Source organism: Saccopteryx leptura, chromosome 4 (genome assembly GCF_036850995.1).
Source record: "Saccopteryx leptura isolate mSacLep1 chromosome 4, mSacLep1_pri_phased_curated, whole genome shotgun sequence".
Taxonomy (NCBI): domain Eukaryota; kingdom Metazoa; phylum Chordata; class Mammalia; order Chiroptera; family Emballonuridae; genus Saccopteryx; species Saccopteryx leptura.
The window spans coordinates 125179938-125201866 of NC_089506.1; the positions used below are offsets into that span (position 1 = coordinate 125179938).

At 57.6% G+C, this 21929-nt stretch overlaps 1 protein-coding gene across 4 annotated transcripts in view; it reads right to left on the reverse strand.

Moving 5' to 3' along the window:
* AATK (apoptosis associated tyrosine kinase) overlaps positions 1–21929 on the reverse strand; it is a 31190-nt gene that overhangs the window by 6836 nt on the left and 2425 nt on the right. For 2 of the 4 annotated variants that reach the window (XM_066381488.1, XM_066381487.1), the window contains exons 2-9: positions 10270–10403; positions 7333–7480; positions 3774–3853; positions 3201–3319; positions 2939–3026; positions 2107–2240; positions 540–624; positions 340–461 (exon numbers count right to left, since the gene is read on the reverse strand). In XM_066381488.1, the coding sequence (XP_066237585.1) occupies positions 340–461; positions 540–624; positions 2107–2240; positions 2939–3026; positions 3201–3319; positions 3774–3853; positions 7333–7480; positions 10270–10403 (910 nt within the window). Of the gene's footprint in view, positions 1–339; positions 462–539; positions 625–2106; positions 2241–2938; positions 3027–3200; positions 3320–3773; positions 3854–7332; positions 7481–8199; positions 8264–10269; positions 10404–21929 lie in introns of those variants that run through there. The other 2 variants (XM_066381489.1, XM_066381490.1) reach the window with 2 other exon arrangements.

The following is a 21929-nucleotide window of genomic DNA, read 5'->3' on the forward strand; positions in this document are numbered from 1 at the left end:
ATCGCTCCCAGAGGGCTCTCCAACCTGATGTCTGCGGGCTTTGGCCCAGTGGGTCCTAGAAGGACAGGACTTCCTCTACAGCCCAGGGCTGTGGGCCGCCAGCTCTGGCAGCTACTGGTGACTCCAGCACCACTGTGACTTCACCTGAGACCATGTGTGGCCACTAACTACAGAGCAAAGGTTGGACAGACTGGCCGACATGTCCTTGCACAGAGGGCCCTTGAGCAGCCAGACGCATCCCCTCAGCATAGGAAACAGGTAGGTAGGTGGGACTCAGTCCCTGTATCCTCACCAGGAAGTCTGATGACAACAGGTGGGACCCCCGGGACCCACACTCACCACATGTTGCTGGCCTTGGTCTGGTCCACCACCAGCAGGTTGCAGTGTACCTCATCCACCAGCTCGGGGGCGATCCAGCGTAGTGGCACCCACAGCTGGTCCGCGGTCACAAAGTAGTCCTCCTGTGGGCATGCCAACATTGTCACCCTTCCAGGTCTTAGCCGCTGGCCCCACTCTCTGGCCCAACCCAGCCCACTCACTCTGTATTTGCCGTGAGACAGGCCGTAGTCCCCGATCTTCACGGTCAGGTCGGCTGTGAGCAGGCAGTTCCTCAGGGCCAGGTCACTGGGGGGTGGGAGGGTGGGGTCAGCCAGCCGTGCTGGGCTGGGGCTTCCAGGCCACCAAAGGGACAAAAGCACTTGTCGCCAGGTTCATCCTGGCTCAGCTCCATGGATGGACAGAAAGGAATGTCGAAGAGGCTGCCATCCTCCCCTTCCCAGAGCCCAGGTCCCTTGTTCAGCATTGGGCACTTCAGAGGGTCTACACAGACAGGGCCTCAACTGTTACAGTGTAGATGAAGACAGTGAGGCAAACAGAGATCTAGAACATCCTGGGGCCCTCAGTGAAGGTGTGGCCCTGAGGTCACTCCCCTGAGCCCAGTGCACACACCTACTTCTTCTTGGACAGCAGCCTGCTGACCTGCCCCTCGGGAGCCAGCCAGCCCAGGGACTCTGCACTCTCCTCCTGCCTATCACACCGTCACCCTCAGCTTCCCGGAAGGAATGCATCAGCAGGGAAACTGAAGTCCCAAGGGTTTCAGGGGGTCCTGCCCTGCCTACATGGGACCCAAGGCAGGGTGGGGGCATGTACTGCCCTCCTCAGCAGCATGGTTACCCCCAGCTCCACCTCCAGCCCAGCGGTCAACTTCAGCTGTCTGCATCTCCCTGCCTGCCCAGGGGGTGTCTGGGCACAGGGCACTGGGGTAATCATGGGGTGGGCCCACATCCACTACAGTGCTGCTGTGCAGAGATCGTGGATGGGCCTGCGCTTGTGTGAGGGGCGTGTGGGCACAGAAGGCAGGTCAGGAGGCTGGCAGCTGCCCTCTTCAACAAAATCACTGATGCTGGAGTTATGTGAGTCATCACTCAGCACCAGGATATTGTTGGGGAGGACGGCCCGTGAGCATCCAGGCAGGGCCACATCCATCGCCACTTCTTCAGGCACGTCCCCCTACACTGATGTCCTGGCCCATTTTTCCGACGTCAGGGGCCAGGGTGGGAAGCAGGACAGAGCTGTCCCTCCCCCTTCCCACCTGAGGGGCCATGGGGGGGACATTAGAGGAAGGGCTGGCGTAGGGACACCACCTGGTGCTGACCACCTCTGGGACAGAGGACGGGGCTCGGACCCTACAGTGCTTTCGTCCAGGCCAGCTGGACAGCATGGATTATGTCACTTAGCTATCCTGCAGAGCAGGTATCTGACACCCACCAGCCCAATGTGTTTTGTTTAATAAAATCGCTTTGGCCTGACCTGTGGTGGCGCAGTGGATAAAGCGTCAACCTGGAAACTGAGGTTACCGGTTCAAAAAACCCTGGGCTTGCCTGGTCAAGGCACATATGGGAGTTGATGCTTCCTGCTCCTCCCCTTTCTCTCTCTCTCTCTCTCTCACTCTCTCTCCCTTCTCTATAATGAATAAATTAAAAAATCTTTAAAAAAAATCGCTTTGCAAGTTCTTGCTGGAGGCTGAATGAATGAACGCCAACCCCCACACAGCCCCATGTGGAGGTCTTGGGGACCCTGAGCTCCTGGCCCCAACGCCCCCTTCACCTGTGCACATAGTTGTTGCGATGCAGGTGCAGGACACCACAGGACACCTGGCAGGCCATGCGCTGCAGGGTCAGAGGATCAGGCGCCATGGACTCTGCTGCCCGGCAGCTCCGCAGGTAGCCCTTGAGGTCCCCCTGCGAAGCAGGGCAGCGCTGTCACCTGTGTGTCACCTATGGTGGGCAGTGGGTGCAGGCACAAGCCCCCCGCCCAGGGCCCTATGCAGGGCCTGCTGGTGTGAACTGGGATCCTGCTAATAGGCACCCAGCGGCTAGCTCTCCACAAATGACCCACAGGCATGGGCACTTTCTCCAAACAGCCCCACAGACCAGTCCAGGCAGACCAGTCCATTCCATGTACAGACCACTAGTGCCCAGCTGGTAGGTAGTGGACAGCGCCCAGGGCAGGTGACCAGTGTCAGGGGGCAATTCCCTGACCTGTTGATAGCACCTAGCTCTGGGGAGGGCCCAACTATCTTGGGGAAGCACCAAGGCCAGGACTGCAGCCAGGAGTCCGGGAAGCAAACAGTGGGGCCTACATGCTTTGGGGATACTGTCTGCCAAGGGCTCCTCTGTGTGGGCAAGTGGCTCAGCTCAGTGTGGGAGCCGTGCATATGGAAGGGGCCTGGTAGCAGTTTGCAGGTGCAGCTGCCTCTGGGAGATGGTGGGGCAGGCTCTACCCCAACCTCGATTTAGGGGGAACGTGAGGCCCACAGAGTGGGGAGAGGGGTCCCTGGCTCAGCTAAGTCCTCTCTATGAGGATACTGGGCCCACCTTCCTGTCCTGGTGAAAAGCTCAGGGCAGATAAGCTAGAGGGCCAGGGAGCAGCAACTCACCACAGGGCAGAACTCCATCACCAGCAGGTAGGGCGTCACCTCGGTGCACTGGGCCAGGCACTGGAGCAGGTTGCCGTGCTGGAGGGCCCTGCGGGAGCCAACAGGCTGCCCCCCTGACTCCCACGCAGGGTAGGAGGGGCGGCAGGACAGGGAGGGGGCTGGAAGGAGGGGGACAGCACAGATCTTGCCCTGGGTGACAGGGTCCCAGTACCCAGCACAGCCCCCATATCCTCCAGTTGCACCTGGATCCGGTGCCACCCACCTATAGGGTTGTGCCTCTTCCAAGAACTGCATCTGCTCGTGCACGCTGGCGCTGGCCTTCAGCTCCTTCACCACCACCTGGCTGCTGCTGCTGCCCGAGTTCACCTCCCCCAGGAACACCTGTGGGGGCCCAAGTCACCACCCTCCCTGGATGGGCACTGCTTTCTGTACCTTGCTTTACACATCGAAAAATGGGTCTGGATGCCTCCCTGTGAACCCTCCTGGCGGTAACATCCTGTCTGGCTATTCTCGGCCCTCTCTGGGGTACACAGTGAGGAAGAGGGATCCAGTTGCCCCACCCAGGCTGAGGGTCAGGGAGAAGCCAGGACTGAGACACTGTGGCTCCCAGTCCCCAACACCTGCCCACTTTGAGCCACCTCCAGTGTCTGATTGCACGACAGCACAGAAAGGGCTGCAGACACCGAGCTTCCCCAGAAAGAGCCCAGCAGGATGGGAACCTGGAGAGAGAGGACCCCAGGGCTGGGGAAACTCCCAGGAAAATCAGTCTCCACCCATCCTCCAGGCAAGAGAGGGTGGATTCCAACCCCTCCCGACCCTGGGGTGAGCAACTCACCTTCCCAAACCAGCCATAGCCAATCTCCTCCAGGTACAGGAGGCTGTGCCGGCCCAGGTCTGTGGACTGGAGCAGCTGCACTGTAACAGGGTGGGGGCTCAGGGACCTCAGCTCGGCCTCAGCCACTGCCCCTCTTCCCTCACCTGGCCTGTCCTGGAGAGCCACATTTGGGGGTTGTCATCAAGAGCAGGGGAGCCGTAGACCTGCAAGGTGCATCTGGGTATCTTCATGGGTGGGTCTGGGAAGGCCGTGCCCACACGACAGGGACAAGTCGGGCTGGGAACCAGAGGGCCAGTGCTTGGGCAATGTGGGCCTGCAGTGTAGCTGGGGCTGGGGCTCTGGGCTGACCCGTCCCCTCACCCCTGCCATAGGCGGGCATTCCAGCGCCAGGCACGCCAAAGGCTCCTTTGTTGGGGGCTGCTTGGCACAGCCTCGCACAGGACACAGTGGGCTCATTCTCCTGCAGGCCAGCTGGGTGAGGTCAGCAGAGGAAGGGCTAGGGCTGCAGAGTCTACTCACACCCTCCTGTGCCCAAAGGATTCCCCAAATTCTGCTCCCATGCCAGCTGCCCAGAAGGTCCAGGGCATGTTGACCTTGATGCTGAGCAGAATTTTGGGTGGGGGTCCACTGGGCCCGAGTCATGGGGCTCCTCCCCCTGAGCCCCAGCCTGCTGGCCTGGGGTCTCCTGGAGCCAGCTCAGTGGTCCTGGCAGTGGGCACCAAGACAGTGACAGAGATGGGAGTATGCCACGTGCCTCCAGCAAGAAAGTTCCTTCTCAGCTGGAGGAGGCTGTGGGCTGTGGATGGGGGAGCTGGGGTCTGCCCCAGGGGCAGTTCCCCGCAGAGCGGGCTGGGGAGCCTGGAGTCTGTCCCGGCTGTGCCGCCCTTCCTGCTGCCCAGGTTCTTGTTTTTTAAAGTTTTTATTGAACCTTCATTATTGGTTTTTTTTTTTTAGATTTTATTTATTCATTTTTATTAGAGAAAGAGGAGAGAGAGGAAAGACATAGAGAGAATGGGGGGAGGAGCAGGAAGCATCAACTCCCATATGTGCCTTGACCAGGCAAGCCCAGGGTTTTGAACCGGCGACCTCAGCGTTCCAGGTCAACACTTTATCCACTGCGCCACCACAGGCCAGGTGTGCCCAGGTTCTTAACCTTTGACCTCCAAGTAGGCTGCCCTCCCAGGATCACCCAAAATCTCTCCCCCTCCTTAGAAGCAGGGGACCCTGCAGAAAACAGAGATCAGAGCTATAAAAATGGAGGAAAAAGGCAGTTGCTCCCCTGGGCCCCTGTTCTCCTTCAGCCTTGCAGACAGTCCTCCAGGTGGGAGATGCGGGGTGTTGTGTAAGCCCTGACATTTGTTGTCTTTGTTTTTTTTGTGGGGTTTTGAGGTGTTTTTTTCTTTTTGTATTGCAACTGTCTGACTTAAGCTTTGATTGCCGAGGAGTCCACTTCCACAAGGGCCATCCCAGAGAAACACCTGGCCAGACCCACACCAGAGAGAGAAAGAGCTCCCCCTTCTACACTGAGGCCTCTTTATCCTGGACGGAGATCTTGGTTACTTTCAGTAACTGACCATTTGGGCCACTTAGGTTTATTTCTCTTCCTGCACTTCAAGTTCCTGCTCTTATGTTTTCAATGCACCGTGAAAAAGACAGCCCCCATCCTCCACCCCACTGCAAGCCCCAGACGCACACTCTCCACCCATTGCCTCGCAGTGGGACAGGCATCTGTGTAATTTCCAGGTCCCGTGAGTCTGAAAACTGAATCTTTCCAAAGTGTCCGTATGCTGACCTGTGGTGGCTCAGTGGATAAAGCGTCGACCTGGAATGCTGAGGTCGCCGGTTCAAAACCCTGGGCTTGCCTGGTCAAGGCACATATGGGAGTTGATGCTTCCTGCTCCTCCCCCTTCTCTCTCTCTCCCCTTTCTCTAAAAATCAATAAATAAAATATTAAAAAAAAAAGGCATCACCAAAGTGTCCGTATGGTTCCCGCTAAAGGGCACCTTGTGATCTCAGTAAGACACTGGTGTCTGTGGGCATCAACATCAGGTGAGCTCCAGGCACCCTCCAGCCAGGGCATGACTTCCACTGCGATGGGCAGAGAACACTGGGCCTCAAAGACTCCTCAGGGTCCCAGGCACACACTCCCTGGGAGGCGACAGGCCGAGGCTGGAGGCAGTGTCCCTTGGCTGGCCCCTGGCTCCCCACCAGTTCCCAGTGTCCAGCAGTGTTGCTACAGGCGGAGACTCACCTGGCATCCAAGAAGACTGGGGGCCTGACAGCAAAGACCTGCCTTCAGGAATTTATGGGGTGGTCTTTCGAACAGATGCCCTGACTCCTGTCTACTTGGTGCCATGGAGACGCTGGCAGGGAGGTTGTGGGGAGTCTGGGCAAGACACCAGTGGAGCCCCAGCCCTGGGACTGGCAGCCGATGACCCCTTACATCTACTCCAGAGCCCAGTCCAGTGCCTTCAAGCCCCCAGCTTATGATGAAGGCTGGGCTCCAGGGTGGTCAGCATCTAGGCAGGACCCTGCAGGGCCTGGGACAGAAGCAGGTGGGGCAGGCCTGCCCCCCACCCCCCAGAGCCTGAGTGAAAGGCCCATTCATGGGCCGCCCACAAAGGGAGTCCCAAAGAGCCCCTCCTCCCTGAGTGGGTGGGCCCTGTCCACTGGGCACAATGGAGCCCATGTCCCTGCATGGTCAGCCAGCGCCAAGAGGGGGGTCTGGGGTCATGTGTCCCAGGGACAGCAAAGTGTCCTCCCAGCACACTGGTGGCCCATCCTAGGACTAGAGGGGCAACCCCTGCCCCATGCCCCTCACCAACTCTTTGCACAGCAATTCTGGATAGGGGCTGTGGTAGGTAGAGGGCTGTCCCCCAGCCTCCTCACAGAGCCCCTGGTTCCAGCAGGGGATGGCATATACCAGCCCCTCCCCCACCCCTCCCCAGGAGCACAACTCCAGAGCCTCAAGCCACACCCCACGGCACTGTGAGAAGGTGCCAAAGAACTGTAAAGCTTAGCATTAGCAACGCCATTTTAAAGAGGAAAAGTCAGGCCTCTTACCCCCTCCTTTCTGTGGAGAAAGGAAAGAAAAGAATGTAGGAGCTTCTTGGCTTACAAGGACAACTGGGTCACCTAGTCATAGTTCAGCTGATTCCTAGAATTCTCTGAAAGGGTGCGTGGGGCCACTTGCCACACTGAGCAAAGAAGATAGAACTTATCTGAAAACCTTAAAAAACAATGTTTATGTACCTTCATCAAGAATTCCTATACTCGGACTCACCCTAAAGTCATGAGAGTCACATATACCTCTAGACAAAAGGATCACAAGCCCCTCCTTACCCACCCCAACCAGTACTTGATTTTGTATAAAAGCAGGCTCAGAACTGTACATACAGTATGAGGCCCTACATGATTTGGGAAGCTTCTCCTAAAATTTCTTCTGTAAAAAAAAAAAAAAAAAATTCTTCTGTAATCTGCCTTGTGTCTCTATGTAACCTGCGGATTAAAGTACACTACTTTATAACAGCACTACCTCAGCCTCCTGGGGCTCACTCACCTGAGCGGCAGGGCTGCTTGGCCATGGGAAGGGAGACTTCGGTGAGTGGCAGGACATAAACCTCGGGCCCGTTCTGAGCAGCAGCCACTGGGGAGCCCTGTGCCGAAAGGTCAGCCGCGTACTCTTCCCCCTCAGCATTCTCAAATTCCTGGGCCGGGCAGGCAACATGGGGTGACATAACACGTGGTCAGTTCCAGGGGCCAGAGTGGGGCAGAAGCAGAGCAGGGCAGGCAGGAGGGTGGCATAGGGTGAAGACTAGGCTCTGAAAGGCCTCTCTTTTTCTGCTGAGCTCCCACTTCCCCTGGAGCTGGGGGGTGAAGCCCCCACCCCTCGGCTGGTACCCCTCACCCACCTCCTTGTTCATTGGGTCAGACGTAGATCCATCCCCTCCAACCACAGGAACACCAGCTGCCCCAGGAGGGCCAGGGTTTGTTTTTTGTTGGTCAAGGGTGGGACATGAGCCCCAGGGCAGCAACGCCTCTTCCTCCAGATCTCAGCCCACGCCCGCCCACCCCTATGACACTCAGGTTGGACGGGCAGCCCTGGGCCCACACTGGCAAGGAACGAGGTAAGGTTGGAGACAGAGGCCAAGGGGCTTGAGACTAGCTGTCTCTGCCCATCCAGAGACAGCCACCAACTCCTCTCAGCCACCCACACCTCCCAACAGCCCTTGTCCCCACCCATAGTCCTGCCTGCAGTTGCCTTAGGGTCACGGTTAGGAAGTTGGGATGAGGGCCTGATCACCCCACTCTGCCCTCGTGGATAAGCAACTAAATGCCTCGCGCCTCCCAGACAAGGAGCTTTTCTGAGTGTCCAGAGCAGGGGGCCTGTCCATCTTACCCCCAGACCCAGCACCCCGCCACCTACCACAGCCATCTGCCTGCAGGCCGCCCCTGGACTTTGACCCGGGCAGGCTGTAGTCCACTCCCAGGGCTCCTTAAGAACTTGGCGCAGGGCAAGCTGGGCTGGCCCCACCTGGTTGGCTGCTATTTTGAAATGTGCTGCCACACCTGTCTGTCTGGGCAAGACCCTCCCCCAGGATCAGAACCCTGAGAGTCAAAGTCTGGAGGAACTCTGGGCCTGACACAACAGTATCTACAAAACTCCTGCCGCCGACCTCTGCCCAGGTGGGGAAACTGAGGCCCAGAGGCTCCAGGTACTTCTGTGCAGATGGGCATAGGACAGGGAGCATGAGGCCTAGGTTCCTTGCCTGCCTGGTGCTGTGTGACCTGGGGACCCTCCTTTCCCCAGGCCTCAATTTTCTCAGCTAGAAGAGGGAAGCTAGAAGCCTTGTGTCCCTGAGGCCCGTCCTAGTCTGTACCCAGAAAGGACAGAGCCACTGAGAAGGGGGGGGGGGGGGTCTGGTGCCTTCCCAGAGCTCATGAGACCACTACTCAGGCCCTGTAATCCCAGCTGCGTGCGCCTCTGCAGAGGGCACAGCTGCCCACCCACCCAATCTGGGCTGGCCTTGGCCCCAGTTCATTACCTGACGGTGCCGCCAGGAAGCCCACCGGATTGTGCCAGCATAGCAGGCAATAAGGTAAGACAGTGTGAACATTGCCACCCAGCCCCTTCCCCCAGCACAGCTCCAAGTGGGGGACCTACAGTGTAGGCAGTCCTGCCCCTCAAGGAGCGCTGGTGCCATAATGTCCTGGCACCATGGTCCCAGGAGGTAAGGAGGGCGCCAGTAGGAGGGGCCATGGCTGGCCCTTATCTGGGGCCCTGTTCTCACAGGGAACAAGGAAGGGCTGACTTATACAATGGCCCTCAAGTCCCACTTCTGGGCCCCGCCCCATGCCTGCCCCCACAACTCTCTCAGCTCTGGCCCCGGGTCTCCCAGAAAAACACTGGGGACACTCCCCTGCTGCTTAGGCACTCAGCTTCCCCCACTGACCAGGCACTGGGCCCCCCTTCGAGGGTCCTGGGAGGATGGAAGAGCCGTCCAATGTGGGCTTTGTAAAAGGCAAGTGCCTTGTTCATCATCTTCACCAGGCAGGTGCCAGCTGCCCCTACCCTCTCTGTGAGGTGACATGGGGTTGTGCTGTTCCTCTAACATGACTGGGGTGTGGGCTACTCAGCATGGAAATCAATAGGGGTGCTATGCTGGGCCACTGAATGACCCTATTCCTGACCTTGTCAGGCCCAGGAATCTGACCTCAAGCCAGGGCGGGGCTGGCCCGTGGGCGAGGGACAGACCACAGCCAGCCAGCTATTTGCTAAGTCAGCAAGAACTCAGCCCACATGGGCGCACCCAGGCCTCTGGTTGGGGTTCTCAGCTCCCCGCTTTCCACTTGGCCCTCCCTGCTCAGAACTGCTGCAGGTGACCGTGGGAGCAGCTGGAAGGCTTGCAAGACAGAGAATAGCACCCCAAGGGGCGCTCCTCGGCTTCTGTCCAAAGGAAAGCATCCAGCCCTAGAATGCAGCCAGGATGAAGGCTGGAAACCACCCTGCGGAGGGTGGCCTTAGGGACTCAGGCAGTCAGCTGAAGCCCTGTGCATGGCCACATTGGTATTGCAGTCCACAGTGGCATACAATCCCTTCCTCATCAGGCCCAGCGTCAGGTGATTCTACCCAGTGAGGTGGTTTTGGTGCCAGAAGCATGTCTCCTCCTTCTCCCCCTACCCTTAGAAGTCAGAGGCTCTGGGCAGGAGAGCCCTGTCCCACACCAGTTCAGAAGCCTTGCAAGGCCCATCTCGAGGGCCCAACCTGTGCACAGCCCATGGAGGCCTGCCCCTGACCTGGGATATGTCAGCATAAGGCTGTGACCCAGCGAAGGGACCTAAAATGAGGGAGGTAGTGGACCGGGGTCCCTGAAGGTCCCAGGCCTCTGCTGCCGGCAGGCCCGAGAAGACACTGTGGGATCACAGGCCCAGGTCTCTATGGTTACCAGGTGGCCCAGGAAATTCCCGTCACAGCCCCTGGGACCCCCGGCCTCACCTTGAACCCGATGCTGCCCTTCTTACAGCACAGGCAGGCCAGCATGAGGGCGATGACAGTGAAGAGGCCTGAGAAGGATATGGCCACCACGGCCAGGGAGGACGACCAGGAGAGCTCGCTAAGTGGGGCACCGTCTGCCGAGGGAGAGAGCGGTCAGTGTGGCCTCTGTGGCCGGCCCCTAACGGCACCCACTCACTCCAACAGGGCTTGGGGGCCCGCCACACCTTTGTCCCCAGGCTCCCCAGTCCCTCACTCAGCACCATCCTTGCTCCAGGGCAAAAGGACACTCAGGGAGGGAGCAGGGTCCCATGCCCACAGCCCGTCAGCCAACCACCTGGTGGCACTCTAGCCTGACTGGCAAAGGGGCAGGAACCTGCCCGCCTCCCCATTTTGGGAGTTCACAGGCACCCCTCTATGAGGCCAGGGTCATGGGGCTGTGTGGGACCCCCTTCACATCTCTCTCAGACTCTGGTCACTCCTCCTCACCCTCTGGAGCCTATCCCGGGGGCTGTCATCAGTGCCAAAGCTCTGGGGGTGTCACTGATAAAGGCCGTGACACTGGTAAAGGACTCAGCCCCACTAAGTGGGGGACATTCTGGAGCTAGGCACTGGCCACTTGCCACATGCCAGACTCTGGGCAGTTAGGGGTCAGGGCTGTGAGACAGGAGGCCTATCTAGCATCTGGGGCAGGGGCACCAGCTGTCCCAAGAAGGTGGCATTGTGTTGGCCTGGCATTTCCCAGTTGCCCCCTTGCTGAACAGACCACAAAGGGCACCCTGGTGCTGTTTCTGTCCGGGGACAGTGGGGACCCCTTCTGCAGTACCTGGTCCACATGAACTCCCTCAGAGCTAACCCTCACTAGATGGGGAAACTGAGGTACCCTGGACAGCACAGCAGGGCCCCCAACACAAGCATGGCCCCCAGATTAGTGCTCCAAGTTGCCCCCACTCCCCAGCTGGGCCAGGGCTTTAAGGAGGTTCTGCCTCTTTGGTGCCGACAGGATAGCCTGGTGGGGCCAGCAAGGTGCCCCCAGACAGAAGAAGGCCAGCCCCTTCTGTCCTGCCACACCAGCCCAATGAACATTCCTGCCCCACAGGCCTTCTCTACCTGTCGGTGCAGGTTTTCTGCCCACCCCACCCCTAGCATTCTGCCCACTGAGCACCACCAACCTCTCAGCTCCTAGTGGCTGACCCCTCCAGACCCCATCACCACACACAGCACACCTGCTGCACAGGCCCCCCAATTCAGTTCAGAGTGTGTCTCCGAAGTGCCTCACTGCATCATAATGGGCCACTGAGGAGGCTATTATGCCTGTTCCCACTGGGCAGGAGGAAATGGAGGCTCAGTGAGGGTGAGGGGCCTGCCCAAGGCAGCACAACTCATGTGCTTCCCTTGGGCCTGCAGCACCAGCACAGGAAGCCAGGGCTGCCGGCCAATAAGGCATGTGGGAGGGCTGCCTGGAGACTGTGTGATCCCAAGGGCCTGGGAAGCCAGCAAGTAAGGCCTGGGCTTCCTACTCAGGTCTCTGATCCTATTCCCCACACCCACACACAGGGAAGAGAGTGGGGGTCAGGAGGGCAAGGCCACCTGGCAGGGAGAACCAGCTCAGCCAGAACCTGAAGGAAAACTGTGCACAGAGTGACCACACATCGCAAACCACTACCCCTGGTCCTGTGGGACAACGAGCAGATGCCCCAACAGAGGCCCCCGCAGGCAAGATTTGGGGAATGCGTGCATTTATGTAAGGGTCACCTCCACACACTAGGTAAGGCCACCCTGCAGGCTCTCCCCCCAGACAGCACATGGGCGTCCACCCACATTGCGCTCACTCGCCAGGTCCTGCACCCTCAGGGCGCGATGTGGCCATGGAGACCCACAGGGTGCTGACTCAGCATACACTCATGCACCTTCTTCTCCTGCCTCTCCGGGCCCTTCCTGCATGGGACAGACAGAGCCAATGAGCTCGTGTGGGGACTGGGGCCGCTCTCCTGCCCAACATCCTCAAAGAACACAATAGGCACCAGGCCCGTGTCTCCCCCACCCCGTACCCCACAGACTGCGCAGGCTGCTGAGGGGCAGGACCACCCATCAGGCCCATAGTCAGCTTCTGCCCTCAGCCTCTTGCCAGTGCTGGCCTGAGGTGTGCCCTTCCCTTGGGTCCTCTCCTGACCTCCAGCAGGTGCTGGTCACAGAGCATGACATACAGCCAGCTGGCCCTGGCAGACAGGGCACTGAGCGGCATCCCTTGTCAGCCAACGCAGGGGGGTCTCTAGGGGTGGGGAGATGACCCAACAATGGACAGAGCCAGAAAGTGGTTCAGAGAGGGGTCTAAAATTTCCAATCAACAAAACACATCAGTGTTGCCCTGGCTGGGCAGCTCCATTGGTTAGAGCATCATCCCCATATACTAAGGTTGCAGGTTCACTCCCCAGTTGGGGCACATACAAGGATCAACTAAGGAACAACGAATCTATGTTTCTCTCTCTCTCTCCCTTCTTCTCTCTCTAAAATCAATAAATTAAGCGCGCGCACACACACACGTCAGTCTCAGGAGCCACAATAGCCCCACAGACTCCTCCTGGTGAGCTACCCACATTGTCATGCCCTCTGACCCCAGCATCGCAATGAGGACTAGTAATGCCTCAGGCTCAAGTCTGCCTCCTAGGTAGGAGCTTACTCACCACACCCTGCTCAGCCCCACAGGCTGGGGGGTTCTGTGTCTGGGGTTGTATGCACCCCTCCACCAACAAGGGTTTCACTTCCTTCCCCCGAGGCTGCTCCTCTCCCCTGAGTGAAACCACAGCTAGGGTCACCTTGCGGGCCTGTAGCCTACCTGTCATCACCCAAACAAAGGACTAGGGTAAGGAAGCTGCAGACAGGGACCTGGGGCTCAGAGCACTCAGGCCCTCGCCCTACCCACCCCCACTCTCCCCAGTGCCCCATGCCTAGTCTGTGGGAAGAACTGGGGGCAGGGAGCCAGGACACTGGCAACAGGGAAGCAACACTGAAGGGAGAGGCAGGGCCAGTGGGTGACGGAGAGCACAGCATGCACCCTGGCCCAGCCCTGGAGGCTGTACGAGGCAGGAGGGTGGGCCAGGGCCTGGGGAAAGCCCAAGAGCATCTGTTCTCAAGTCTAACACACCCTTCAGGACCCCACCCCACCTTCTCTGCTGCCCCCCAGGCCACCTCAGGGATCCACAGCTGGGATGGGGGGGGTACAGAGGAGACAAGTAGGCCCAAGGACCCTCTTTCTCAACCCCAAGGGCTACAATCTGAAGCCCCTGGCCCTTCCTTACCTCCCAAACACCCCCAGAGCCTTGTGGAAAACCTGCTGGGTTCTAACTCTCGTACTGAGTGGGGGACACCCTCCCCACCCTCCCCACCCCCACCCCCACCCCAGTGCATGAGACAGGCCCTCTGCCCAAGCTTTTCTAGGGCCAGGCCTAAGCTACACCCATATGGTCATGGCCTTAGTACACAGATGTGAAGGGACAATGACACTGGTTCAGGCTGGGGCAGTACAGGGCCAGACTTGGTGTCTTTTGGGTAGACACAGTGGAAGGCAGGTCCCCCATGACCCATCCCTGAGGTACTGGAGGAGGTCTGAAGGCCTAAGCACCCTGTATCAAGAGGCCCCTGTCTGAGAGGCTCTAGCCCTGCCTGGAACACGGTGGTGAGAGTGACAGGATGCTATGCTCACCAAAGGGGTGGGCTCAGCCCTTCACAGGTTCCTCAGATGAACTATCCTCAGTGTCACACCCTCTGATCCCTGCATTGCTGCGAACCTCAGTCCTGCCTCCGGGGGGGGGGGGGGGCTCTGAGGGGACAGCGGGCTGAGGGATACAGAGCATTTGAGGGAGAGTGCTGGAGAAGGGAAGGCACAACTCAGGACAGGACCAGGTGCCAGCCAGGCTTCTTATAAAATAATAAAAGTGGCCTGACCAGGCGGTGGTGCAGTGGATAGAGCGTCGGACTGAACACGGAGGAACCAGGTTCAAGACCCCGAGGTCGTCGGCTTGAGCACAGGCTCATCTGGTTTGAGCAAGGCTCACCAGCTTGAGCCCAAGGTCGCTGGCTCGAGCAAGGGGTTACTTGGTCTGCTGAAGGCCCCCGGTCAAGGCACATATGAGAAAATGATCAGTGAACAACTAAGGTGCTGCAACGAAGAACTGATGCTTCTCATCTCTCTCCCTTCCTTTCTGTCCCTATCTGTCCCTCTCTCTGTTTCTGTCTCTGTCACAAAAAAAAATAAAATAAAAAAATAAAAGTGACTTGTTTCTGCCAACAGGTTGAGAATGAATGTCAGGTGTCTAGGGGGGCTGTCACATGAGCTGGGTCACTCCCAACTCCCTCTGCCCTCTCAGAGACCCTACAAGGGACTAAGGTCTACACAGGTGAGAGCAGCCTGAAGAGCACAGAGAGGGAAACTGCCCTTCCAGCTACCAACATGTCTCTGAGCTATGATCATTAAAACAGCAGGGCACCGTGGCAGAGACTGGCCAGCACCCAACCCACACACCGGGGGCACCAGACGCGCCAGATCAGGTATGGGCATCTCAGGGGAGATAGCAGGTTTCCTAACAGAGGAAGACTCTTCAGCTAAAAGCAATGGAAGGAGTCACAAAAGATGAATGGGCTGGCCACATGAAAATGTACGGTCGTAAAGCCCCCAATGAAAACAAAACAAGCCAGGAAAAACAGTTTACAGAAAATAAGTCACAGGCCCGGTGTCCCCATCGTGCAAGACACACTATTAGCAAAAAGTGAAAGAAAAAAAAACCCGAGTAACTTTAAGACTCCAGAACACACCCAAGGAAATGAAACAGAGTCAGCCCACCAGGGAGGAAACATGATCTGTCTGACCCGCAAGAATACATGCAGCCTTGTCCACAATTAGGGAAATGCAGGTGGATGCTGGTGTCTGGTCCTAGCTGGAGCCGGCACGCAGCACCCAGCCCAGGCTGTGCGCATGCAGCCTTGGACACTGGTGGTCTCTCTGACACCTAAGAGAGTAGACTGGTAAACACACAGATCTGGGATAAAATGAGGGAAGGGATGAAGTCACGACCTGCAGACTTTGCACATGGGCTTTCCGAAGGGGTGTTTCTTTTTTTTTTCCTTCCTTTTTTTTTTATTCATTGAGAGGAGGGGAGGCAGAGAGACAGACTCCTGCATGGGTCCACTCAGCAAGCCCACTAGGGGGCTATGCTCTGCCCATTTGGGGCTGTTGCTCCATTGCTCAGCAACAGAGTCTTAGCACCTGAGGCAGAGGCCATGGAGACATCCTCAGCGGGGCCAACTTGCTTCACTCGAGCCATGGCTGCAGGAGGGGGAGAGAGAGAGAGAGAGAGAGAGAGAGAAAGAGAAGGGGAGGGGTGGAGAAGCAGACGGGTGCTTCTCCTGTGTGCCCTGACCAGGAATCGAACCTAGGACTTCCACATGCTAGGCCAACGCTCTGAGCCAACCAGCCAGGGCCACAGCAGTGTTTCTAAGAGTAAATAACAGCCGAACAAGTAAGCAATAAGGAACAGTTAACAACAATGGTAAATCTGCCACAGGAGCTATGACTGTGACGTGAAGACATTTTTACCCTCTTGTGCTGTTGGTGGGACTTCAACCAGGTGTAGCCTCTGTGGAAAGCAGTGTGGAGGGTCCTTAAAAAGTTAAAAATAGAGCTGCCCTATAACCCAGCAATTCTAGTTCTGGGTATTTATTCAAAGAAATTCAGGCCTGACCTGTGGTGGCTCAGTGGGATAAAGCATTGACCTGGAACACTGAGGTCGCCGGTTCGAAACCTTGGGCTTGCCTGGTCAAGGCACATATGGGAGTTGATGCTTCCTGCTCCTCCCTCTTCTCTCTCTCTCTCTCTCACTCCTCTCTCTCTAAAAAATCAATAAATATAATATTTTTAAAAAATTCAAAACACTAATTTGAAAAGACATATGCATCTCTAAGCTCATTGCATTGTTATTTACAATAGCCAATGTGTGGAAGCAGCCCAAGCACCCATCAATAGACCACTGGACAAAGAAATGGTACCCTGGCCAGTTGGCTCAGCGGTAGAGCGTCGGCCTGGCATGCGGGGGACCCGGGTTCAATTCCCGGCCAGGGCACATAGGAGAAGCGCCCATCTGCTTCTCCACTCCCCCCTCCTTCCTCTCTGTCTCTCTCTTCCCCTCCCGCAGCCAAGGCTCCATTGGAACAAAGATGGCCCGGGCGCTGGGGATGGCTCCTTGACCTCTGCCCCAGGCGCTAGAGTGGCTCTGGTCGCAACATGGCGACGCCCAGGATGGGCAGAGCATCGCCCCCTGGTGGGCAGAGCGTTGCCCCTGGTGGGCGTGCCGGGTGGATCCCGGTCGGGCGCATGCGGGAGTCTATCTGACTGTCTCTCCCCATTTCCAGCTTCAGAAATAAAAATAAATAAATTAATTAAAAAAAAAAAAAAGAAATGGTACAAATATACAAAGGAATATTACTCAACCATAAAAAGGAATGAAATTTTACCATTTGCAACGTCATGGATAGACCTAGAGAGTATTAGGCTATTGAAATAAGTCAGACAGAGAAAGATAAATACCATATGATTTCACTTATATGTGGGATATAAAGAACAAAATATATAAATGAACAAACAAAACAGAAACAGACTAATAGAGAACAGAATGATGGTTGCCAGACAGGAAGGGGTTGAGGGACTGGGTGAAAAATGGGAAAGGTGCTCAGAAGCCGTGGTGAAGGAGTGAGGGTGGGGCTGGCCAGCCCCCTCCAGCCTCAATGACCATGCTTCAGTTTCCCCAGTCTACTAGGAAGGCCACAGCCTGCCACCTGAAGAATCTGACCCACCATGGTTTTTTAAAAATGTGAAATCCTAAGTGTTGGTGAGGACCTAGAGACACGGGAAGCCTGACACCAGCTAGCAGAGCAGCCCTGGGAAAGTCCACAGCTCCTCACTGCTGCCCTGCGACACCACTGACAGGTGTGCCCAGAGCCAGGAGACGCAGGGAGACTGAAGGCAGGCACCAGGGGCTGGGGAGGGAATGACTGGGGCCTGGCGCCTGTTTCTGGAGCTAGAGTGAGGTGGTGGCAGCAAGCTATGCAATACGAAATGTAAGAATGGCTGCTTTTATGCGAAATGAACTTACTCTCAATTGAAAAAACATTTGAGTAGTCAAACACTGGTCAAGGCCATTGAAATTCACCAGACACTCTTTTTTGCACTGGAAGTTCAGATGGAGAGCGGCCCCTCTTCTATAGCTCAGGAAAACACACAGGCCAGGATCCCACCTGCACGTCCCCCCCCACACACACACACATAGCTTGTGCCCACAACCACCAGGGCCAGCACCTCATCCTGTTCATCTTGTGCACGCTGCCCCCATGTAGGAGGGGCATTCTCAGACACCCCCTTCCTGGAGGCAGAACTGCTTAGCAGGCCTCCATGGGGCCAGCACCAGCCCATCCACTGTATGCACAGCTAAGTCACCAACTCTGCTGCCTAGCACCTGCCCCATGCTCCCCCACTTTGTACCCTACCTGGTCCAGGGCTGGTCACGGGCTCTGAAATCCCAAAGATTGTCACCTTGCCTCCCAGACCGGACAGGCCCTGGGGAGCTGCTCCCAGGGCTCACAACGACCCCCACAGCACCTTACCACCCCTCAGGAAGGACCTGGAGTGCCTGGCCCAGCCCCACTGGCTTGTGGGTCCAGTGAGAGTAGCCAAGATGTCACAGGGAGCCCACACCCCAGCCTACTCAGTGAGCCTCAATATTTCTGGTGCCCCAGCCACCCTGCTGCTGGGTGCCAGCACAGCCCACAGGGGCTCATGCTCAGGGGTCACCAGCAGGCCTGCAGGGGGCCTCAGCCGGGCATCTGAGAACATCCTGGCACAGCCCCCTCCCCCCATGCCCACTGGTGATGCAAACTGGATCTCGTGCAAGAAGGAAATGTGCAACCCAGTGAGTGTTTCACTGAGTTAAGCATCTAGAGTGTGTCAGGAGAGCCTGGAGCAATGCAGCATCTGTCCCTGATACCTTCACCCCCGGCCCCCAGCCGAAGCAAGTAAAAGGATTCTGGAGGGCCTAGGGATGGCAGGAGGGGCGCCCACACCTCCATGAGTCATTCGCAGGGTAGATGCAACGACGGCAGCCTGTGGGGAAAAGTTTCTTGGCAAAGGTTTGCCTGAGGGCCCTGACATGGAAGTTTCTTCCAAGAGGAACACGGGGCCCTCTGCTGGTGGAGACAGGAAGCTAGGTCATGGGAGACTGGGTGCCTCTGGGCAAGCCCAGGCCCAGCCCATCTGTCTCCTCACTCCGCCCTGCAGATCTCTGAGGTCAGAGAGAGACAGCACAGGCGTGGGGACTGAAGTCGGAGCCCTAGCTGTCTGTGAGCAGGCTCCTGGGCTGGGGTGGAAGTGTGGCCGGGTGCATGTGCCCACATGCGTAGGCTCAGACACACTGACCTCCCCCTGGGCCTCCCAGGGTGAAGGCCACGTCTGCAGGACGCCCCGCTCTCACCCCAAGGGCTGGACTGCGTCGGACCAGTCACAAACAACCCCCAGTTCCAGGTGACCCCACACCTCTGCTGTCCTCTGGCCCTGATCACAGCCAAGTAGGGAAACCAAGGTCCACCCCCCCCCCCCTCAGAACCTGGCTCTGGGCAGACAGGCAGCCAGACCTACTGCTGCAACTGCCCAGGCTCCGCCCCCAGCAGGTGAGAGGGGCCTGAGTGGGGTCTGTCTGGGGAGACTGGGTCCCACTGATCCCACTGCAGAACCTTCTAAACCTCTTCAACACCCCCTGATGGGGGCCTGGGGGTCGGTCTGCCCTGCGGAGGATGGGGGTGCTGTGAGAGAATGGGGTAGGGGGAGCAGGTCACGTGGACATCCTGGCTTCCCAGTTTCTGCCTGGACCTTGGGCAGAAAGGTTGGGAGAGACATAGGACTGGTAGAGAGGGGGTGCAGCAGTGCCCGGGCCAGGTTCAGCCTCAGCCATGGGCAGCAATGTGCCCGTAGGCCTGGCAGGAGGAGACCTGGCCTTGATCACATGGAGAAGGCCCCATGAAGGCCTAAGTGCCAATCCAGGGGTCTGGGGAGGACAATTTTTCCAGGCCATTCATCCCCCAGGGGGGCAGAAACCACCTCTCAGGGATGCCTGCCTCCTGCCAAAAAGATTTCAGGCAGCTTCCACAAGATAGCTTACACCTGTGGTGTGCTCCATGGGAGAGACAGACAGACAGGAAGAGACAGAGACAGACATAGAGGATGGGGAGAGTCTGGATGTGTGGCGCTTGCCAGCTCCTATGGTGTAAATTTCCCCACTGTGGGCCCTCTCAAGATACCAGCGTGAGGTCACATCACAGCACGGCACCCCCTGAAGTGCCATCACCAGATGGGCAGGACTACCAGGAAGTGCAGGCAGAAGCAAGAGGCACACATCTGAGCAGGAGCTTGGCTCCGGATGGAGTACCTGAATGACATGCACACCCCGAAAAGGGAAAGGCAAGCTCTCCAAATGGCCAGGAAAGCCAGAAAGACATGGCGGCCTCTGTGCCTGCACAGCGGCTCCAATGAGAAGGCACACGTGCCCCGCGCTAGGGAAGGGCACGTGTGAGTGCACAGCCCACAGCGTCCATGAAATTGGACCCTGAAGCTCCTCGAGAGCTAGGCCTGTACTGTGTGCCCACAACAGACACTCGGCAGAGCATGTGGAGAGAGAGACGGAAGGCCTAGGCGGTATGATTAACTGGCAGGCAGTGTTCAGCCGAGGCGACCCTGTGGGACAGGAGTAGATGAGTGGGGCAGGGCTAGGGGCAGCTGAAATGGGAGTGACCGCTAGGGCGCATAGGGTTTACCGGGGGCACACAGATGTTCTGAGATTCACTGCAGAGGTGGTTGCACAACTCTGTGAATATATATAGTAAAAACCCCTGAGTAATACATGTTAAATGGGTGGCTCGCACAAGATGTGACTTATATTTCAATAAGCTGTTAAGGAGGGAAGGCCATAGAGTACTCACAGCATCGCCCAGAGCTGGGCAGGAGGCAACCTCAGTCCACAGCGGAGCAGATGGACTCGCTGCACCACACCTCCCTACCCCCATGTGGAATATTGTCAGCATTGTGAGCGAGGCATCTGACACAGCCACGGGAGCAACCGAAGGCATCAGGCTGAGCGGCAGTAGCCAGACACGCTCCTACACGTGTTTCTGCTTGTGCTTCTGCACATATGCTGCATTCCACATTCAGCTGATTCCCTCTTTCCTCCGTGCCAGGAAACCTGGGGCCTTACAGCCAGGGAGCCCGATCTCCTGCCTGGACCATAGGTGGTTCCATAGCCCCAGACAGCACACGCAGGTGGGAACCAATCCTTACAAAGTCACTGCGTTGTTCCCTGTACAGGTGACTGCGTCCTGGTGCCCTCCAGCTGGGCCCTGAGGCTGGATGGTGACCCCCAGCAGGACCAGTGCAGAATCTGCAGGGCTCCTTGTTCAAAATCATTAAGAATTTTTAGTTGGCAGGAGCAAAGTGTACACCCCTACAGGACCCTTCCAGGGGCTCCCCCACCTCTATGAGGACTTCCCGAGAGGCAGGTGGTGACCTCGGCAGAGCCCAGGCCTGGACCCAGGTTGCCCTGCCAGTGGCTGGGCACAAATGAGCAGGTCCTCTCCCCAGCCAACCCAAGGCCAGCTGCTCGGGACTGCCTAATGCCAGGTGCCCAGGCAGTGTGGGTGAGAGCCACCCTGTCTCCCCTTGGGAGGAGAAGGGGTACCACATCCTCACCTGGGGTGAGCAAGGCCAGGCTGGACATACCCCACTGTGTGAGGTCGCCTGTGGGCCCCACCTGGCCATTATGCTGCCTCACCTCACACACCCTGTGACTGATGACCCCCAAGCTGCCCAGAACTACCCATTGCCCAGCCTGCCACACAGTACTGAGGTCATGAGACTGTGACTGCCAACAAATTCCCCCCAGTTACCTATGTCCTGCAAGGGAGAGCTGGGTCCAAAGGAGGCAGCCCTCTGGACACTCTCCTGTGCTGGTCACATCACCCTGGGAGCTTGTCCACTGGCCTGGCCCCTTCCTGCCCCCCAGTTCTCAGACCACACTTGATCATGTGCCCAGGGCCAGAGTTTCAAATTCAGCCCCCTTCACTATGGATATAACTGCCATCATCACTGCCACCTCCATGGGGACAGCCATGGAGTCCCATGATGAATGGAGAGCTCACAGTGGGCAGCAGGCCTGGCCTGGTGACTTTGTGAGGACCCTCTGCCTAGGATTGGTCCTTCTGTCTACTCCTGACAGTTGAGCAACCACCGAAACATACTCAGACAGCCACAAACACGAGTGTGCCCTGCCCTCTGGTGGACCCCTAGCAGGGTCCCTCCACAAACACAAGCAGACCTCCAGAGAGCCATTGCTCTTCGCTTTGGGTATGCAGAAGCCAGAAAGCCACTGTGGGCCCTGGCCGGTTGGCTCAGTGGTAGAGCGTCGGCCTGGCGTGCAGGAGTCCCGGGTTCGATTCCCGGCCAGGGCACACAGGAGAGGCACCCATCTGCTTCTCCACCCCTCCCCCTCTCCTTCCTCTCTGTCTCTCTCTTCCCCTCCCGCAGCCGAGGCTCCATTGGAGCAAAGATGGCCCGGGCGCTGGGGATGGCTCCT